General features: G+C 50.2%; 6 protein-coding genes across 6 annotated transcripts; all 6 read right to left on the minus strand.

Annotated features, from left to right (window-relative positions):
- Positions 1-1,289: 1,289 nt before the first annotated feature.
- N7446_009359 (DUF3405 domain-containing protein) lies at positions 1,290-3,615 on the minus strand (the record flags this gene model as incomplete). Its single annotated transcript, XM_058518104.1, has 5 exons — positions 1,290-1,415; positions 1,471-1,515; positions 1,573-3,023; positions 3,085-3,308; positions 3,356-3,615. 5 exons carry the CDS (start codon positions 3,613-3,615, stop codon positions 1,290-1,292), a joined length of 2,106 nt encoding a protein of 701 aa, XP_058368892.1.
- Positions 3,616-4,648: 1,033 nt separating this feature from the next.
- N7446_009360 (uncharacterized protein) lies at positions 4,649-6,781 on the minus strand (the record flags this gene model as incomplete). The annotated part of the gene is made up of 1 exon (XM_058518105.1): positions 4,649-6,781. One exon carries the CDS (start codon positions 6,779-6,781, stop codon positions 4,649-4,651), a length of 2,133 nt encoding a protein of 710 aa, XP_058368893.1.
- Positions 6,782-8,845: 2,064 nt separating this feature from the next.
- On the minus strand, positions 8,846-11,235 carry N7446_009361 (uncharacterized protein; the record flags this gene model as incomplete). The annotated part of the gene is made up of 2 exons (XM_058518106.1): positions 8,846-10,687; positions 10,762-11,235. The coding sequence occupies 2 exons, from the start codon at positions 11,233-11,235 to the stop codon at positions 8,846-8,848; spliced, it is 2,316 nt and encodes a 771-aa protein (XP_058368894.1).
- Positions 11,236-11,765: 530 nt separating this feature from the next.
- Positions 11,766-12,737, minus strand: N7446_009362 (electron transfer flavoprotein subunit beta/FixA family protein; the record flags this gene model as incomplete). Its single annotated transcript, XM_058518107.1, has 3 exons — positions 11,766-11,848; positions 11,905-12,553; positions 12,687-12,737. The coding sequence occupies 3 exons, from the start codon at positions 12,735-12,737 to the stop codon at positions 11,766-11,768; spliced, it is 783 nt and encodes a 260-aa protein (XP_058368895.1).
- A 380-nt stretch (positions 12,738-13,117) lies between these two features.
- tah18 (NAPDH-dependent diflavin reductase) lies at positions 13,118-15,233 on the minus strand (the record flags this gene model as incomplete). Its single annotated transcript, XM_058518108.1, has 4 exons — positions 13,118-14,612; positions 14,684-14,782; positions 14,832-15,007; positions 15,078-15,233. 4 exons carry the CDS (start codon positions 15,231-15,233, stop codon positions 13,118-13,120), a joined length of 1,926 nt encoding a protein of 641 aa, XP_058368896.1.
- A 360-nt stretch (positions 15,234-15,593) lies between these two features.
- On the minus strand, positions 15,594-16,538 carry N7446_009364 (DNA-directed RNA polymerase III subunit C31; the record flags this gene model as incomplete). The annotated part of the gene is made up of 3 exons (XM_058518109.1): positions 15,594-15,985; positions 16,068-16,314; positions 16,425-16,538. The coding sequence occupies 3 exons, from the start codon at positions 16,536-16,538 to the stop codon at positions 15,594-15,596; spliced, it is 753 nt and encodes a 250-aa protein (XP_058368897.1).
- Positions 16,539-16,609: the final 71 nt, after the last annotated feature.

Consider the following 16,609-nt stretch of genomic DNA (forward strand, 5'->3'; position numbering starts at 1 on the left):
CAGCAGGCCCCTGGGAATTGCTAAGGGCACAACAACTACCATTAGTAAGTGAGCTAACGGCTGGCGTGGAAGGCTATGGATCTGCACAGTTCTTAAGTCACTTCTACTCTCCATCCCCCACACACCACTTTCAACCGGACATGGACATCGAGGTACAGTACCGGTCAACTATTTTAGGGACTCGTGCAATTTTGTCACGATATCACAAAATCCACACCAAAAATTCTTGTGGCAAAGAACCACAAGAATCAAAACAAAAATTGGAAGATAGATGATTGTTGTTAATGCTCCGTCGCACTACTTGCCTCCTTCCTCTCATCATCGCAATTATCACGATATAATTGTAAATTCTGCTCAGTGGCCTATCTTTTCGAAGTCCGGTCTTTTAGATCAACAGTAGCCTCACATTCTCTACCAATGACACCCGCACGTTCCTAGGGGGTAAGCAAGACATCACATTATGATATCACCTTTCCGACACGCATTTGAATCGGAATTCGTCCCATGTCTTCTCAAATGAGGTGAGGGGGTGCTATAGGAGGCGGTATCATAGATTGTCAACTTTACATACATGCTCACTGGTAATACCTGTGGTGCCCATGAACGTAGATGAGTGCCTTATAATTGAGTTGGGGAAGGCATCTTTGCCATTCATACATAATAGCCCAACAGGAACATCCACCTAAAGAGGCAGGCAGCACTTCAGCGTATTGGGACAATACCATCTCTAAAGTTGACATAGACATCAGGCAGAAGCTGGTACCCAGTGAAAGCCGCTATAGGAAGCCGGATCTCAGTTGGAGTGAAAGGGGGCGATATATGACTTTCGAATCGGACCACAGGATCGGGAAGCCCCCGAGTGATAGTTGCTCTATCGGTGATGGTCGCGGAAACATGTCTTCTGCGGAGCTGTGATTTTGTGGCCGCCAGACAGAAAGCGTATTCGTATCGGGATTTTTGCTGAGCTTGACAGTGAGATAGGTCTGGAAGGATGATTCGGCATGTTTGATCTAATGTCGAGCGTCATGCCCGGGCATTGAGAGTGCCCCAAGGAACAAGGACCATCGAGATGTATAATACTCTGCTCTTCAAGGAACCCAAATTCGGATTATCAACATGATGATTCCCATAGGTCAAAATATCTTATTTGGGTGAAAGAAAGCTAGTTATGATACAGCTAATTCTAGTTGAATACATAGACTAATTCTGCAACGGCATTTAGTAGGATAAAATAAGAAAAGAACATGTCAGACATCAAGATTCAGCAAACATGCGACAGGCAAACAGGCTCAAGTCGCATCATCCTTCAAAGCAGAATCCGTGACAGGCAAATTAAGTGTTTTCTCAGGCTCGGTATTTTTGACGTTATGAAGAAGCATGAACGGGAAACACAATCGACCATTGGTAGCTTCATCCTAAAACATAGTTAAACAAACATTCCAGGGATTATAATATGACCAGAAAACGTACCAGGCTGCCACCATCATCCCAAAATCTCCCTGGACGGTATTCAGGCTTTGAGTATCAATCAGTAACCTGGAAAGTATAAATAGAGATTGGTAGTACACTTACTCGTATACCATCCAGGTAGAGTCTAGGATCAGGCTGGAATCCCATCCATCTCCTAAAGAGATCCTCCGCAGCCTGCGTCGCGAACATGTATGAAATGCGGTACCAGAGGTAATCAAACCGATGATCCCAATTCCAGATACTGTCCGAACCACCATTAATATTATCCGGAGAACCTCGATTGAAGATCCGAGCCATTTCACCCGGAGACCATTGGCCATCTGCATAAATGGGGTGAGGAACATGAACAGCTTTGAATCCATGCAGAAGTGCCCAAGAAGGCGCCGACATCTCCGACGCAAAGGCCTCGCCGCGTCGACGCTGGGCGTTGTGCATCTCCATCAGAAGCCTTTTGGACATGCGCCATTGTGTGATGACAGAAGTGCGTCGTGGGATATTGTCAGAGACATTCCACGTCATATTCGGGAACGTCCATGATGTATTGCGCGGGTCGAAGATTGGTAGAAATGTGATGAGGTCGGCTTCTTCCCCGACTCCCCATTTGAAGTTATCGTTCTCCGGATGAGAGCCGGGTAATGGTTTCGGACCCGCTGGTTTGATACCCTCGTGCTTGACTGGGCCCCAGACGCTGTGCTTTCCTGTCATCGAGTTGGCGACCATATTGGAGAAATCCTCCCAAGTTCCGTGTGCGCCGGGTGTGTAGAAATACGCGTTTCGCTCCCATAGATACTTTCGAGGCTGTTTCCTGGCAAATTCGATGGCTTGCTCGAGGAAATGGTAGGTATGGCCGATGACTCGGTTGTCGAATTCGAATTGCCAATAGTAATCAAATTCAGGGTACATTCGGGCAAATACTTGCATTGCTTGGAGGTGTTGGTAAATAGCACGGTGTTCACCCATCTTGGGATACCACTGTTCCAGTAGATGTTCACTAAAGAGGACGGTCATATTGCGGAACTCGGATGGTACAACCCTTTGCTTGAGTCCTCGGACAGCTTCCTCGTCATTTTCCAGATCTATTGACTCATCATGAACATCGATCATGAAGAAAACCTGGTACTCAGACCCAGTATGTAGCGAAAGCTCCATGATCAATGAGCGGAGGTAGTGAAAGTGACTTGGGGTCCATCGCATAGTTTCCGAGGCACGGAGAACAACAGCTGAACGGGTCTTGTAGGAGAGATCTGCAGGCTTACTCAGAATGCTCATATGTTCTCCAAGAATTGGAGGATATAAGGAAAGAATGTGTTGTCTGTAATGCTGGTCTGGTCGATCAGGGCGGTATCGCTCGGCATTGCGTTCGTAGCATTGGGATTGAAGATATCCCCAATTGACGTTTGTCCAGAGGACTCTGTTGGGTCTTGGAAATCCTGGGATGTCTACGTCGTTGTTCTCGTCTATCCCGTAGGGACCATAGCGAGCATATCGATCCACGCAGACATCCTGATCTAGACTGAGAGCTTTGTGAGACCCGAAAGTGGAGGCAGGGAATCCTGAAAGAAAGGTGAGGTGCTAAGTAGATGCTTTTAGCAAGGGAATATATCCTGTGCATACCCTTCTGTTTTCCACGATAGACAGACATCATATCCTCACTGCAGCCGCGATCTAAGTCTCTCCCGCGAGGCCCACGACAAGCTTCGAATCTCCCTGCCCATGTTTTGCGCCATCGGGGCGTGTTATAAGCAGGATATGGGTCATAGATGGCCGGCTTGGGGTATTCTGTAGAGCCATTCTGAGTAGTCAAGGTGAGGATTCCTCCTTGGTAGAATCGGGGCTGCCTGCGAGTTTGTTAGAGGGGCGATCAGCAACAGATATGGTGACATACGGCAAGTCATTCAGAGTCCCTTCGCCCTCAGGCTCATCGGGTGAATCTGTTGGAGATGAAACAATATGAATATCTGGATAAGTAGTCGGATCGGTGAATTCTCCTGGATGCAGGACGTTGAACTCCTCTGGCAACGGCAGAGGCGAGAGATCCAAAGGAGCGAGAATGTCCTTGTGTGGGGGAGGAAGTCGGAAGTAAAGGAATATCAGCAAACAGCTGACAACAATGCATGGCCAAAAGCCGGGGCGGAATCGAATCATCGTGCGCTGATAAGCTGTCGGTCATGGGAGACTTGAAGCCAGCATGCTCAGTCGGGTAGATTCAGCAAGTTGAAGAATCTCTTTAGCGGAAAGACTCTGCCTTCTGTTGCTGTGTTGACGAGGCTGGGAAGAAGGTAGCACATGATTTTGTTCCCATGCTGCCCTGCGGGCTGTACAGCGTGGTCTCTGGGCATGACGAGACAATTCGTCATTGGGAAGTGAGATCCTAGAGACACGGAACTATACTCCACTGTATATAATCCCAGGATACTCAAATTTGATTAAACCGACTTTAATGAGATTGACCAAGAGGCTTGGAGCAAATTGAAAGCCCATGTGCTTTTCGCACAAGACATCTACTTAGGGCTATCTATCCCGCGACAACTCCCCGTGATAACAACGCAAATTTATCCCAGTTTCAAACCATAAAGAGCTCAGAAGAGTAGAAACTATACAAAATCAAGTTAAACTTGAAAGAATTAAACTTGAAAGAAGGACAAATACTTTTGACTATCAAAGTTTGCTACAGCCTGATATATCGATCAGGCGACAAGGCTACAAGGCAGCAATATCAGGTCCAAAAGGTTCAGGTAGTTAGTTACAAACACCAACTATCCACCCACATACAATGCAAAGGAGCAAATGTACATGTACTATAATTATCCAAAAGAGTGTATTGAAAGTGATAAAATAACAGGATATAATGCAACCGGGCCAAATTACCCTTCGACAGAGCGCCAAAGGGACCACAGACTCCCCACCCAACCGAAACCAGAAACCCAAAGCAGAAACAAAGATCCTCCACTCGCTGAAATGCAACACGCTAAAATCCATGAGATGAGATAGATGATAAACAAAAAGGAAAGTCGTTTTTGAAAAGAGGGATGAAAGGGAAGGACTGGACTCGACATAAGTCGAATGCGTATGGACGAGGTATCGTGGTAGAGGGTATATATGAGGAAATATGGATATGGTAGAGATGTATGTTCTGAATCCAAAGTCTGAATACCAGTTGCTGATGAGCAATCTGCATTTACTCAGCCCGAGCATGGGGCAAGGTACTGTCGACCTTGGTGCCACCAGGAGACTCCTCGGGTTCGGCTTGCTCAGCATGAGACATCTTGGAGGATGGCTCGCCTTCCATAGTATTATACTTGGCTTCGACTTTGTCGAGGGCTTCTTCAACCTCGGGGGTATCGTCTGTTGCGCCGAGCTTGGAGTCGATCTCTGGAGACTTCTGGAGGTCGGGAGACACATTGACGCCGAGGAAGTTTTCGTACTCTTCGTTTGTTTCTTGCTTCAAAGGAGAGACGGTCTCAGTTGACCCTGTCCATTCGGCGTCTGAGTTGGTACCCTTCTCGGTGGCGGTGTGGTTCTCGATCTCGTCACCACTGGCAGCGGGGAACTCGGCGGTGTCAACAAACTCCTCGTCATCGACGACAGTAGGGATGGCGGTGGCGGTCTGGAGCTTCTTTGGGGAAGAGGGCACGTCGCCAGACTCACCCTCGGCGACATCGGTGGGAGAGGTGTTGTGGCTGGAGTGGGAGAGAGCGGTAGGCGAGGTCGATTCACGGCTGGATCCAGAGCCCCAGACGTGCTGCGGGTGACGAGGAGGCAAAGCAGGAGGAACGCGGGCCGGGATGTTCACAAGACGAGCACGGATAAAGCTGGGCGAGAGACGCTTGGCCTCGGTGTCACTCTGTTCTTCTGCTTTCTTGGGCGATGACTGGACACTCTCCCGGGGTGTGACGATCGCATTGTTGACTTCATGAACCTCGATGTCATCATCTTCGTCGACGTCGTTCTCAGCTTGCTTTTCCTCCCCGTCGGACACGGCCTTGTCATCCTCGTTCTTTAACTCGTCATTGTACCCGTTGAGGGGCACCGCATCCCAGCTGGCAGGATCGTCATACCAAGCATTCATCGACGGAGCAGTCGACCCCTTGGCACTGCGGGACGACGCACGGCTCACAGACGTAGGCGCAGTTGGCGGAGCGTCATCAGTCTGTGTGCCACGATCAACGCTGACATAGCTTCTGTTACTCTTGTGGCTCTGCATGCTAGCGCGCCAGCTATTCCGCGGCGAGCTATCCATGCTGCGGCGCGAGAACGTAGCAAAGATAGGGCTGCCGGGGTTCGGCCGGAACTCAAAAGTATCACGAGTTGGTCTTACCTTCGTGCCGGCCTCCCGGATAAAAAGGCCCTCTGCCTCCAATGCCTTCACGCCGTATGGATCCGGGTCGTCTGGGGCCGGCACGCCGAAGGAGGTACCATCTTCGGATATCTCCAGGTCACCGGGTGTTTCGCCCGGCGGGGGGAGAACGCTCTCATCCACATCCGAGTCGCCTTGAGCTGCTTTGAGGGTCTCCATGAGCGTTTTGAGCTCGTATGGTGGGTGTCGGACCTTGCCAGAAAGGATCTCGTTGACAGAAAGGCGTTCGCCGTAAAAGCGCTCATTCTCATCCGTGCGCTCAATAATGATAGTACCGTCAATCGCCACACCCGCATATAGACCCTTGCTCTTCATATATGTCCAAATGGGAGCCTGGCGCTTGTGCACCTCAGACTCAAGGACGCCACCGGCTCCAACAGGGCCTGCGGCGACACTCACTTCGCCACCAAGAGTGCATCGGAGTGTCTTGAAAGCCTCCAGGGCCTTATATGTGTTGATGATTACCACACAATCATAGATATCCACACCGGCAAGGAAACCAATCCCGGCCGTGTGTAACATGATACCGGATGGCGGACTCCATTCGCCAGTCTCGGGGATGCGACCGAGTAGCACGCCACTGCCACCGGAACCACTCAGCCAAAGACCGGTGCGCATGGTCGTGAAGATGGCGATTCCCTTGGCGTTTTGCAGAACCTTGGCTGGGATCTTCTTAATAACGCGCTGTTGCTTGCCCTTGGGGCGATTGATCTTGCCATTTTCGTCCGTTCTGATTTCAGATTCGGGGGCGTAGAAGCCGTCTGTGCAGAAGCTGCGTAGAATGCGCGCGCATTTGTCGCTTTCCTTGTCGATAGTCATGGGCCAGAATGCTTCAGCGCCCAATCTGTTCGAGAGGCGATTGACCGGGCCACCGAGCTTGTCGACGGTGTCCCATGCTTTATCGAAGCCCTTTTTGGAAACACTTTTCGTCTTCTCCCACCGACTTGGAGGCATGATGGGTGATGCGAGTCGAAAAATGCGATGACGCTATAGTGAGAGGGGGAAAGGGAACAAGAGATAAGTGGTAATGCGCTCGGCGCAGAAAATCGTTGTGCCCGGCGCGCGAGATCTATACACGGAGCACTATCTGTAATGCGGCAGTTGTGCTGTGAACAGCACGCATTGATCTCGGTAGATTCTCAATGCGATCTGGAATGTACAGACGGGAATATCGGATAGGGATGCTGGATGAATCCGGCAGGATCCGCCTTGCAACTGAGGAATGCGGAGAGAGGTATGTGACTGGGCCTGGTTCGGATCCACGGGTTCGGTATATGAGAACGACTAGAGTCAAGTTAGTGGATGTGCAAATGTCAATAAATCGAGAGGCTTTCGATAGAGCGCCACTCAAGGCGAAGTAGAAGTGCGAAGTGCAGGCTGTGAACTCGGCTTACCTAGAACCTCTAAAGCAGGGATCCGAAGCTATCCCCGCGGAGTACTGTAGGGGTTAAGAAATAGGGAAATTTCCAGGCAGAAGGGAAGTCGAGGAAGTTTTAAACTCGGAACAGGCGGGTTCAGGCCGAAGAACCGAGTGGCGCAGATTTCAAGGTCCAGAACAGATGGCTGTTCCATGGTTGGGGCGATGTCATCATCGTTGGCTCCGTCTACATGTATATACTATTGACTAGTTAACTTAACTTAGTTTCAGTCTATGTATACAAATACTGTAGTTCTACACGTAACAATATGTTTCTATACTTTTACATTCCAAATCAAGATCATCTAAGCTCACCGAAATGACCAGTCCAGCAGATAATCCAATAATCTCATTGTCTGCGATAGATCACACCCCACCCAACCCCGACAATTAGACGAACCAAGCCTACGCGTCGTGTACATGTAATCTGGCAAAGAATTCTCCGCAGGTATCACTGGATAATATACTTTTAGATTTGAAACACATTGTTTATTACAGTTATTATTATTAATATTATTAATCGTACTCTCCCCTCGATCCGGGGTGCTTCATCTCCAAGCCTCAGTGGGTCCCCCTACGTGACAGCTCAGCTGGGCTGGGCTGATCGACCACGCTACTAAATAATGTACAGTATACATCCGTCGGCTCGGCTTCCCTGCCAATTAATCCAAATTAATATTAATTTCTTCTCCTCAGCTCAAATGCCAGCGCATATTTAGTGGATCCTTGAATGTGCGTGCTGGGATTTAGGTTACCAGGGGCATTCTTTTGTTGCTGTTGTGCTGATCTCATAACACATGAACACTGTACACTACTGGATGCGCTTGCAACTTCATGCCTGTCTTTTGTCCCAATCAACAGTGCCATCTTCTGGCCGTGGGGCTCCCGGAAGCCTCGTAGTAGCCCAATAGGAGAAATTGGGCTTGAATGCTGACAAGAGCTAAGGTTCGGATTTGAATTTGGGTTTGATGATTTCCGATTGGTCGAATGTCGCTGAGTGAAGGGACCCTAGATCTCGATGTTAGCAGGTGGATTAGACTCCAGTGCAGGGGAGTGGATCCTAATAATCCCATTGTGCTTTTACAGGTATGAGCAACAGAAATTCTGTGAATAATTCACAGCTACATGTTCCTATGTAGACGGACGTATTAATCAGGCCTGCAAATGATTCTCTTTTCTTGGGGCCAAGCGGGAGCTGTACAGAGTCTCTTTGTCCACTGGTTGGTCTTCGGCCTCCGCCTGTGGAAAACAAACCAGTTCATGCTGTCCAGCTTCCCTGCTTGAGCCCCAATTTCCCGTGAAATTGTGCATATTCTCTCTCCATGTCCACCACGTAGGCTGCCGGGACTGCCGCGCATATCACCATCCACCATATTTCCAGATCACCATCACTGTCCACCATGTCTTGCCACAGTTGTTGAGACTGCCGTGGTCTTGTATGCCCATGGATTCATCTTACTCCTCACGGTCACCACCAACTGCCATTCTCATTGTTGAAGTATCGCATTGAGGATTTCTTTGTTACGTTTCGTTGGGAAAGCTGCCCATGGAGTTCGCCTGGGCACCTTGCACCTCACTGTCCCCACCACCATTGACTGTCATCACCGCGTACAATTGAAGAGGATTTCGGGCTCAAGGTCCGTCAAGGGGTGGCTGTACCATCTCTCCCACCATCTCCCTGGGTCGGATCTTGGTGGTGGATCCGCCCATCTGCCATCTCTCTCCTTCCTATCTAGCGAGTCATCCCCCCAGTCCCTATTCGGGTCTGCCATCTTCTTTGCGTGCTCCTCTGCTTTCTTCTTTACTTCCTCCTCTGCTCGTTGCTCTGCAATCACCTCAGCCCATACAAGCTTGGCGTACTCTCTCCAATGGACCCACTTCCACCTTTCAAATCGTCGTCTTTCCTCTTCCTCGGCCGTCTCCTTCGCTTTCAACTTGGCTATCTCCTCTGCCAGCTCCTCTGCTTCCTTCTGTGCTTTGTACTCTGCCATCGCCTCAGTCCACTCAAGCACGTCCGGGTGGTCCCACTTGAACTTCAGAAAGATTCGTTCTTTCTCTTTCTCCGCTTTCTTCTTGCTAAATGGGTCGTTGGGATTGCACTCAACCTTTGCCAATTCACACTTAAGTCCGAAAAGTAGATCCTGTCGTTCTTTTTCCTGCTTCAACTCTTTTCGTCTTGCGAGCTCCGCGTGAGTAGGGAAAACCGAACTGAATCCAGCGTAACCAAATGCTTCATCGCGCGGCCCCAACTCACAGGGATCCTCGTCCTCCTTGAGCTTTCTTGCCTTGGCTCCAATCTCACGTACGATCAATCTGTCATCATTGCAGCGGAAGCAAACGTACTGTCGACTCATGAATTTGGTGATTGCGCGGTCACCCTTGTAATTGAAGTCCGGATGGACGCTGCGTAAAGAAGTGTCGAAGCCAATCCTCAAGCGTCGCAATGGAGAAGTGCGGGCAATGAACGAAAAGATTTCGCGGACTAATCTCTCATCCACTGCAATGTTAGTGAACCACTCCTTTATCCTCATCTCCCGGCGACGATCTCTCTCAACGTAATCCTTATACTCTCCCGGGTCCATGTCCGCGCATTGATCGCAGTGCTGGAGCTCTAGGGTGAGGTTGATTACCTTGGGGAATTGTCCGAGAGCCCTGTAGAGGTCGCATTCCTCTCTCCTTCCTGCGCTGCGAATAGTAGGCACTCGGAAATCCTTGAGGTTTGGGCAATGGGTTCGGACCAGCGTCAAAAACTCTGGTGTAATCCTGCGGTAATCGAAGCGGTCATACTCGCCCACTGGGACTAGGCACAGCTTTCGAAGCGATTCACCATGGTGGTCCAATATTGCCTGGAAAGTCTCCTGAGTGTATTCTCCACACAGATGGAGGCTGTCCAGGGGAGACAGAGAGCAAACAAACCGTCTTACTGTTTCATCTTTGACTTCGGAACTTGGTTGCACGGCCAGCGAATTCAAAGCAGGATATTCGCGGGAGGCTGCAGTCCAGAGCATTGCCTCGTCGACGTCCCACAGTTGTAGAACTCGAAGGTCACTGTAGTCACTCTGTTTGTTCCATTCCCAAGGGTCACCGCCGGTGAGACTCAAGCCCTGCAGAGGTTTTCCGTTGATGCTCTGATTGGAAGTGGGACCTGGAGGGGCGTTTGGCCGGCGAGGCAACTCCGATGAGATGTCCATAATGTTCACATGGGTTAGATTGGGGGCTAATCTGGTTGCCAAATCATAGAGCATCATGTTCTCGTGCGAAGTCATAACTCGAGAGTAATGCTTTTGGTTGTAGGAGAGAACAATGCTGGATAGGCAGGGGGAGGTCGCTAGCTGGTACTCGTACCAGTCGGTGCCATGACGCGAGGATTGTTTGTGGAAGTGGCGGGGCAGATTGTAGGTCATGATATGCAGCTTGCATGTTGGAACATCTGTCTGAATGAACTTTTTTGAAGGACCTTAAGCAAGGGAGGGGGGAACAGGGTTAGCGAGCGCCAGACAAGGTCCTTGAGACCGACCAGCTGACCCAGAAACTCTGGCAGAGGTGACCAGCCGCAGTATTCGGGACGTGGGGTGATATGGGGTTTGCCGCCGAAGTCCTGCTCGTAGAATTCCTCACGGCTTGTCAACTCGTTGATGTTGTCTCGGTCTTCTGCGCTAGACCATGGCACCGCTGTCAGGTTCTTGTCCTCGTCGCCCTCCTCTTGGATGGGAGGTAAACTTCCTTGGACGGTCACCCGCAGAACAGACGAAAAGGAATCATTCTGCCGCAGAATTTTGTTCCAACGGTCGATGTCGACAGTCAGTTTGTTGCGATTGACCAGGGTCAGTTGGATGTCATGGAACCGGTATTTGTTGGTCTCGCTGTACAACTTGCGGCTGACCGCAGCGAAACTGAAGATGCTCTGTGGGTCTTCAAGTTGCAGGATGTCTAAAATGACGAGACGAATCTCTGGGGGGACACCTACCAGGGTAGGTTTGTCTTTCGCCATGCTGCCGGTGTGCTGACAGAGTGTAAGAAAGCACGAGGCCTCTTACTCTCAGTTTGGGGGGTGTAGCAGTGCAGCGATGGGGATGACAGAAACAAGTGAATAGGGAAGAAAGGCACGGATCACCAGACCCTAGGTGATGAACCGAGCTCGAAAGTGTAGAAGCACGATGAAAATCCGAAAAGTGGACGGGAAGGATGAATAGAGAAGGATGGGAGAGAAGAAGGAAGAGGAAGAGGAAGAGGAAGAGGAAGAGGAAGGAGAGAACTGAGGGGTCTTATAGACAACCCCAAAACATCTCACTTCTATTAACAATCAGGCAGCGCTGTTTGACTCATGCGCAGACATTTATAGACAATACCGAGCAACTGAGCATTAGACAGACAACCATGAATAGAACCTACGGTATGGCATGCAGTGCATGGAACGCAACCATGTTCACTAAGTTACGAAGCAAGACAAACCAGGTCTAATGAGACATTCACATTTCAAAATGGTATAGAAAGACAATGAATTCAAGGGCAATAGCCCATTTAGAGAGCACCGAGCTCCTTCAGCTTGGAGACAAGGCCGTCGACATCCTCGACCTTGCCACCACCCTTTCGTGGTGGGGGCTCTGCGCAACAGAATTAGCGGAATCCAACCAGGGCAGAGACATCAGAAAGTACATACCGGTAACCCGAAGAGTCTTCAACCGCCGCGTATCCTCAACACCAAGATCAGCCAGCGTCTTCTTCTCAAGTGGTTTCTTCTTAGCCTTCATGATGTTAGGCAGACTAGCGTAACGAGGCTCATTCAACCGCAGATCCGTGGTAATAACCATGGGCAGCTTCGCACGGAGCGTCTCAACACCGCCATCAACCTCATGGGTAATCTCAACAGTGCCAGCATCATCCTTAACCTCGACCTTGCTAGCCTGAGTAGCCTGGGGCCATCCAAGCAAACCAGCAAGCATCTGGCCAGTCTGACCCTGGTCACCGTCAATAGCCTGCTTGCCCAGCAGCACGAGGTTGACATTCTCCTTCTCGACAACGGCACGCAGCATCTTAGCAATGGTCAGCGGCTCCGGGCCGCCGTCGCCCTTCTCCGGTACGTCGATGTGGAATGCGCGGTCAGCGCCCATGGCCATAGCTGTGCGCAGGACATCGGGGGTCTTGGGTCCGCCGGCGGACAGCGCGAGGATGTCTTCGACCTTGATGGGGCCCTTGCGCTCGCGCAGGCGAACGGCCTCTTCGATTGAGAGCTCGTCGAATGGGTTCAGAGAGTGCTTGACACCGGCTGTTTCGACGCCGGTCTGGGCCTTGTTGATGCGGGGCTTGATCTTTTGTTGGGAGTGTATGTTAGCCGGCTGAACATTTCGAGGTATGCCCCGTCGTAGAGGTACAACTTTGAGGAGATGTCGTTCGGAGCTCTGTTTGGAGGGGAAATATTCAAGAAAGGAACCGCAAACTAACCGCATAGTCAATGACCCGCTTGACGGGTACCAATATCCGTAGACCGCTCATTGTGTAGAATTGTAGAAGTGTAGCAATTCCTGTGTTGTAGAAGAGTTGGAGTTCGGAGAGCGAAAGTGTCGACTGCGGTGACGGAGTGCCAAGAAATCAAAATCGCCGACGCGGCCCGAGTTTAACCCTCGTCGCACCACTGACCCTGCCGAGGTTAACCATACAGCCTATTATACCGCCTGGGAGTCTGGGTTTTGCAATGTTACATGGCGTAAGTATTGTGGTATTGCCATCTACTCAGTCGTTGTCAAACTAGAGCACTATCCATGCGGTATATACTATGGATGGCGGATATGGACTGAAAAACACCGAGCACATGCATGCAACTCTAGACATGTGCATATGTATTGTTCTCAAAATGAACGCTAATAATGTATTTCTCACCACGTCTCCTGCTTATATCTTCCAATCTGCTCCATCCCAATCAAATACTCCTCAGCTTGTGCTCTGCTGAAAGGATGCCCTGGTACCGGAGCCCCTCCATGCTGGAACGCTTCAATGAGGGCCTCCCGCACAGCCTGAGGCATGCGTCCCGAAGAACCACATATGTAAACCGATCCTTTCATATCATGCAGAAGGCTGAAGAAGAGCGGGAAGTTCTCCCGAACAGTATCTTGTACGTAGACCTTGCGCTGCTGGTCACGCGAGAACGCAGTGAGAACCTGAAGCGGAATGATCTTGCTGAGTTCAGTCCAATCATTCTCGAAGAAGAAATCTGATTCGCGGTTCCGCCCACCGTAGAGTAGGACAGTTGGTCCAATGGGAGGGTTGACGCCGGGATTCTGCTCGCGGAAGGCTTGGACAAGCGCTGCCTTCTCCCAAAGCATAGAGCGCAGCGGTGCAATTCCTGTCCCTGGTCCAATGAGTACAGTTGCTGCTGTAAGTTGTTGTATTGAGGAATTGAGACCGCCGGGTTGTAGTTGGACCTTCAGTGTACTACCTGGTCGGAGAACGGAGAGATACTTGGTGCAAACGCCTTCCCGGATTCTCTTGATCACTGTCTGATATTTGACGATGGCGATGAGAAGTTCGAATTGGGTTTTTCCATCGGCAGTTTTCTTGCGGCTCCCGCCACTGGCAATACTGAACTGTCGTGCGCGCATGACTGGAAGTACAGAGATCGCATGCTGCCAGGGAATCTTGACTGTGTGGAACTCATCCAGGATCTCAAGGATACTCCGTCGTGGCCGCGTAGTGTAGTCCCATAGCTCATCGAGATATTCTGGATTCGTGAGTTCTAATAACCTTTCTTTGTGCATTTCATCATTCGTGTAGTGTGCAATGGTGGAAAAGAAGGACCTTCGAGGTATCCCTTTGATATCGAGATAATCTATCAGGAGAGTACGGAGCGTAAGGCTGGGATATGAGTCGAGATCGGGAATCGGTGGTGGAGATGGGATATCTCCTGTTGGAACGAGGTAAATAGGTTTATCTGCCTGGTCGTTCCAGCCCATCAGGTCAATAAATGCTTGAACATCAGCTGGAGAGGTCTTCGGCGTGATTGTGATCATATCTCCCGGAACGTAGGATACGGACTCTGGGACGGTCAGGGTAACAAGGCGCACATCTTGCCAATGCTTTTGCGGAGTCACACGCCGATTTTGGGTTAATGTTGCGGATAGGGTATGTGGGATAGGACGTAAGTCATGATCGAGTTGATGTAGCCCGGGATATTCATCTGAGTGCGTTTGATGTTCGTTTTCGACAACTGGTTTGGACGTTGGGACGGAATCATTTCCTTTCTTCGCCTGCAACGTCCATTTCGGGGGTAGCTGTACATCGTCTGGAATTGGGTGCTGTCCTTCTGGTAGAGGGTGCCTATCCAACAACTGCTTTCGGAAGTCGGTCATCCATGGTAGGAATGTAGCCTCGAGTCTATAGTTGTAGAATAAAACAATGTGAGTCATGGACGGATAGCGAGTGACTAGATATTATATATGACTGACCCTTCCGGATGTTGCTGATCTGCTTCGCCAGTGGGATAGATCTCATTTGCACCGAGCTGCAGTAGTCGTTTATAAAGCTTGCGGATTGCCCAATTGAACCTGTATCCGTCAGCCATGAGAGCCCATGATCGCGTGGAAGCAAACATACTTGGGATAAGAGCTATCTCCCAATCCAAAACAAGCAAAGTTTATGCCTTTTAAAAAGGTTGGAGGAAGCTTCTTCAACAAAAGCGACTTCCAGAAGGATCTCGCGTTGGCCGGTAAATCGCCTTGTCCGGTAGTCGAGGCCACAAATATCGTAAAGGTGTATGAGAACAGGGCTTGCTATAACCAACATTGTCAGAGACCATCATAACTTTGAAGAAAATAATTGTTTCTCGGGAGAAGTACACACCGGCTTGTATTGATTCAATTCAGACACATGCGTCGCAAAACGAAGCCGCTCCGTCAAGGCACCCAATTCCTCGGCGACCTCTTGCGCATTGCCTGTTTCAGAGCCATACAGAATGAGAACTGACCGTTCCAACTGGACTGGCTGGCTGTCGCCCATATTGCGCTTTGGTGTTGAAATGCCACTTTGGTACTGGCGCGTGTTTGCCCCTCCAAAATTCGGAGTTGAGGCCGATCTCGCCGAGAGGTGGCTGACGTCATCCGCATTGGCCGAGATCGCTCGGAGGCATACTTCGACGTATGACTTACAATGGGGTTAAGTTACTACGCGGTTACAATAGACGCGATGGCAGGTTGTGCTGATGGCCATAGTTTACACAAAGTTCAATGGAGTGTTTCGTAGACATTGATTTATATAGCACATGCCAATGCAAAGCCATGACACTTGATCATCAAAGCATCGAACCGCTGAAGAGCGAAAGGTTAAGTCGAAATAGAAAGGGTATCTTGAGTCTGCTTTTCAGTAGGTATCTTCATCACCACCTCCTCCACCACCATCGCCGAAGCCGTCATCGCCCATATCATCTCCACCGTCGTCGAAGTACTGCTCGGCGTTGTAATCGCCGCCCATCTCGTCATCATCCTCGGAGAAATCATCATCCATCTCCTCTGCATCCTGCTCTTCATCTTCATCAAGCAGAACGTTCTCATCCATGTCTCCCTCGGCCTCTTCATCGTCATCATCGCCGGTGGCCTTGCGCTTCGACGGTCCGCCCTCAGCTTCGTCCTCCTCATCTTCGAAGCCACGCTTGACTCCAGTTCCTGTTTGGGTCTGGTAACCGTCCATTACCGCGTCAGGTCGGAAGCTGGGCTGGAGGATTTTCCAGAGGTCGCGGGGGAAGAATTTCAAGACTGTAGGATCCGAGAATGCGCAATTAGCAATCTGCAACTCGAACCAAAACAATAAAGACTGCCAATTCCACAAAAGTCTTACCATAATCACGTCCAGCAATCTTGGGAAGAGTGCGCCGCTTCCGTTGATAACGACCAGAGTAGGTGGGCATGCCATGGAATGGGTCAAAGTTGGCACGTGCAGCACTGCCTTTCTTAGCCGAAGAAGAGGCAGCATCCAGCACGGAGTAAAAAGGACCGTCATGGTAGCTTTCGCGCAGGTGCCGGTAATAGTCGACCTGAGTTTGTTCCGTCTTGCTCAACTTGCGCGCAAACGGCACGGTATATTTCTGCGAATACGGGTCAAACAAAGGCCAATACTCAATTTCCGGCATGATTGAAGAGCGGGAGATGCAAGTTGGAGAATTTTCTGGACAGCGAGGCTAAGAAGCAAACATACAGGGTATAAAGGCTGGGGAGCTGTGTCTGGCTCCCCGCCAGGGTCGGCATCCCAAGTGAATTCTGTGCCAGGTGGCTTCCTGCCTTTTGCACCACCACCCCCGCGGCGGGACATATTGTGTGATTAGGGGGAAATTGGGGGGCCGGATTGTATTTGCGTAGTATAGGTTGGCTATTTAAATGAAC

The sequence above is a fragment of the Penicillium canescens genome (assembly GCF_028828765.1).
Source record: "Penicillium canescens strain IBT 15451 chromosome Unknown utg000006l_segment0_segment0, whole genome shotgun sequence".
In the NCBI taxonomy this organism is placed as follows: Eukaryota; Fungi; Ascomycota; class Eurotiomycetes; order Eurotiales; family Aspergillaceae; genus Penicillium; species Penicillium canescens.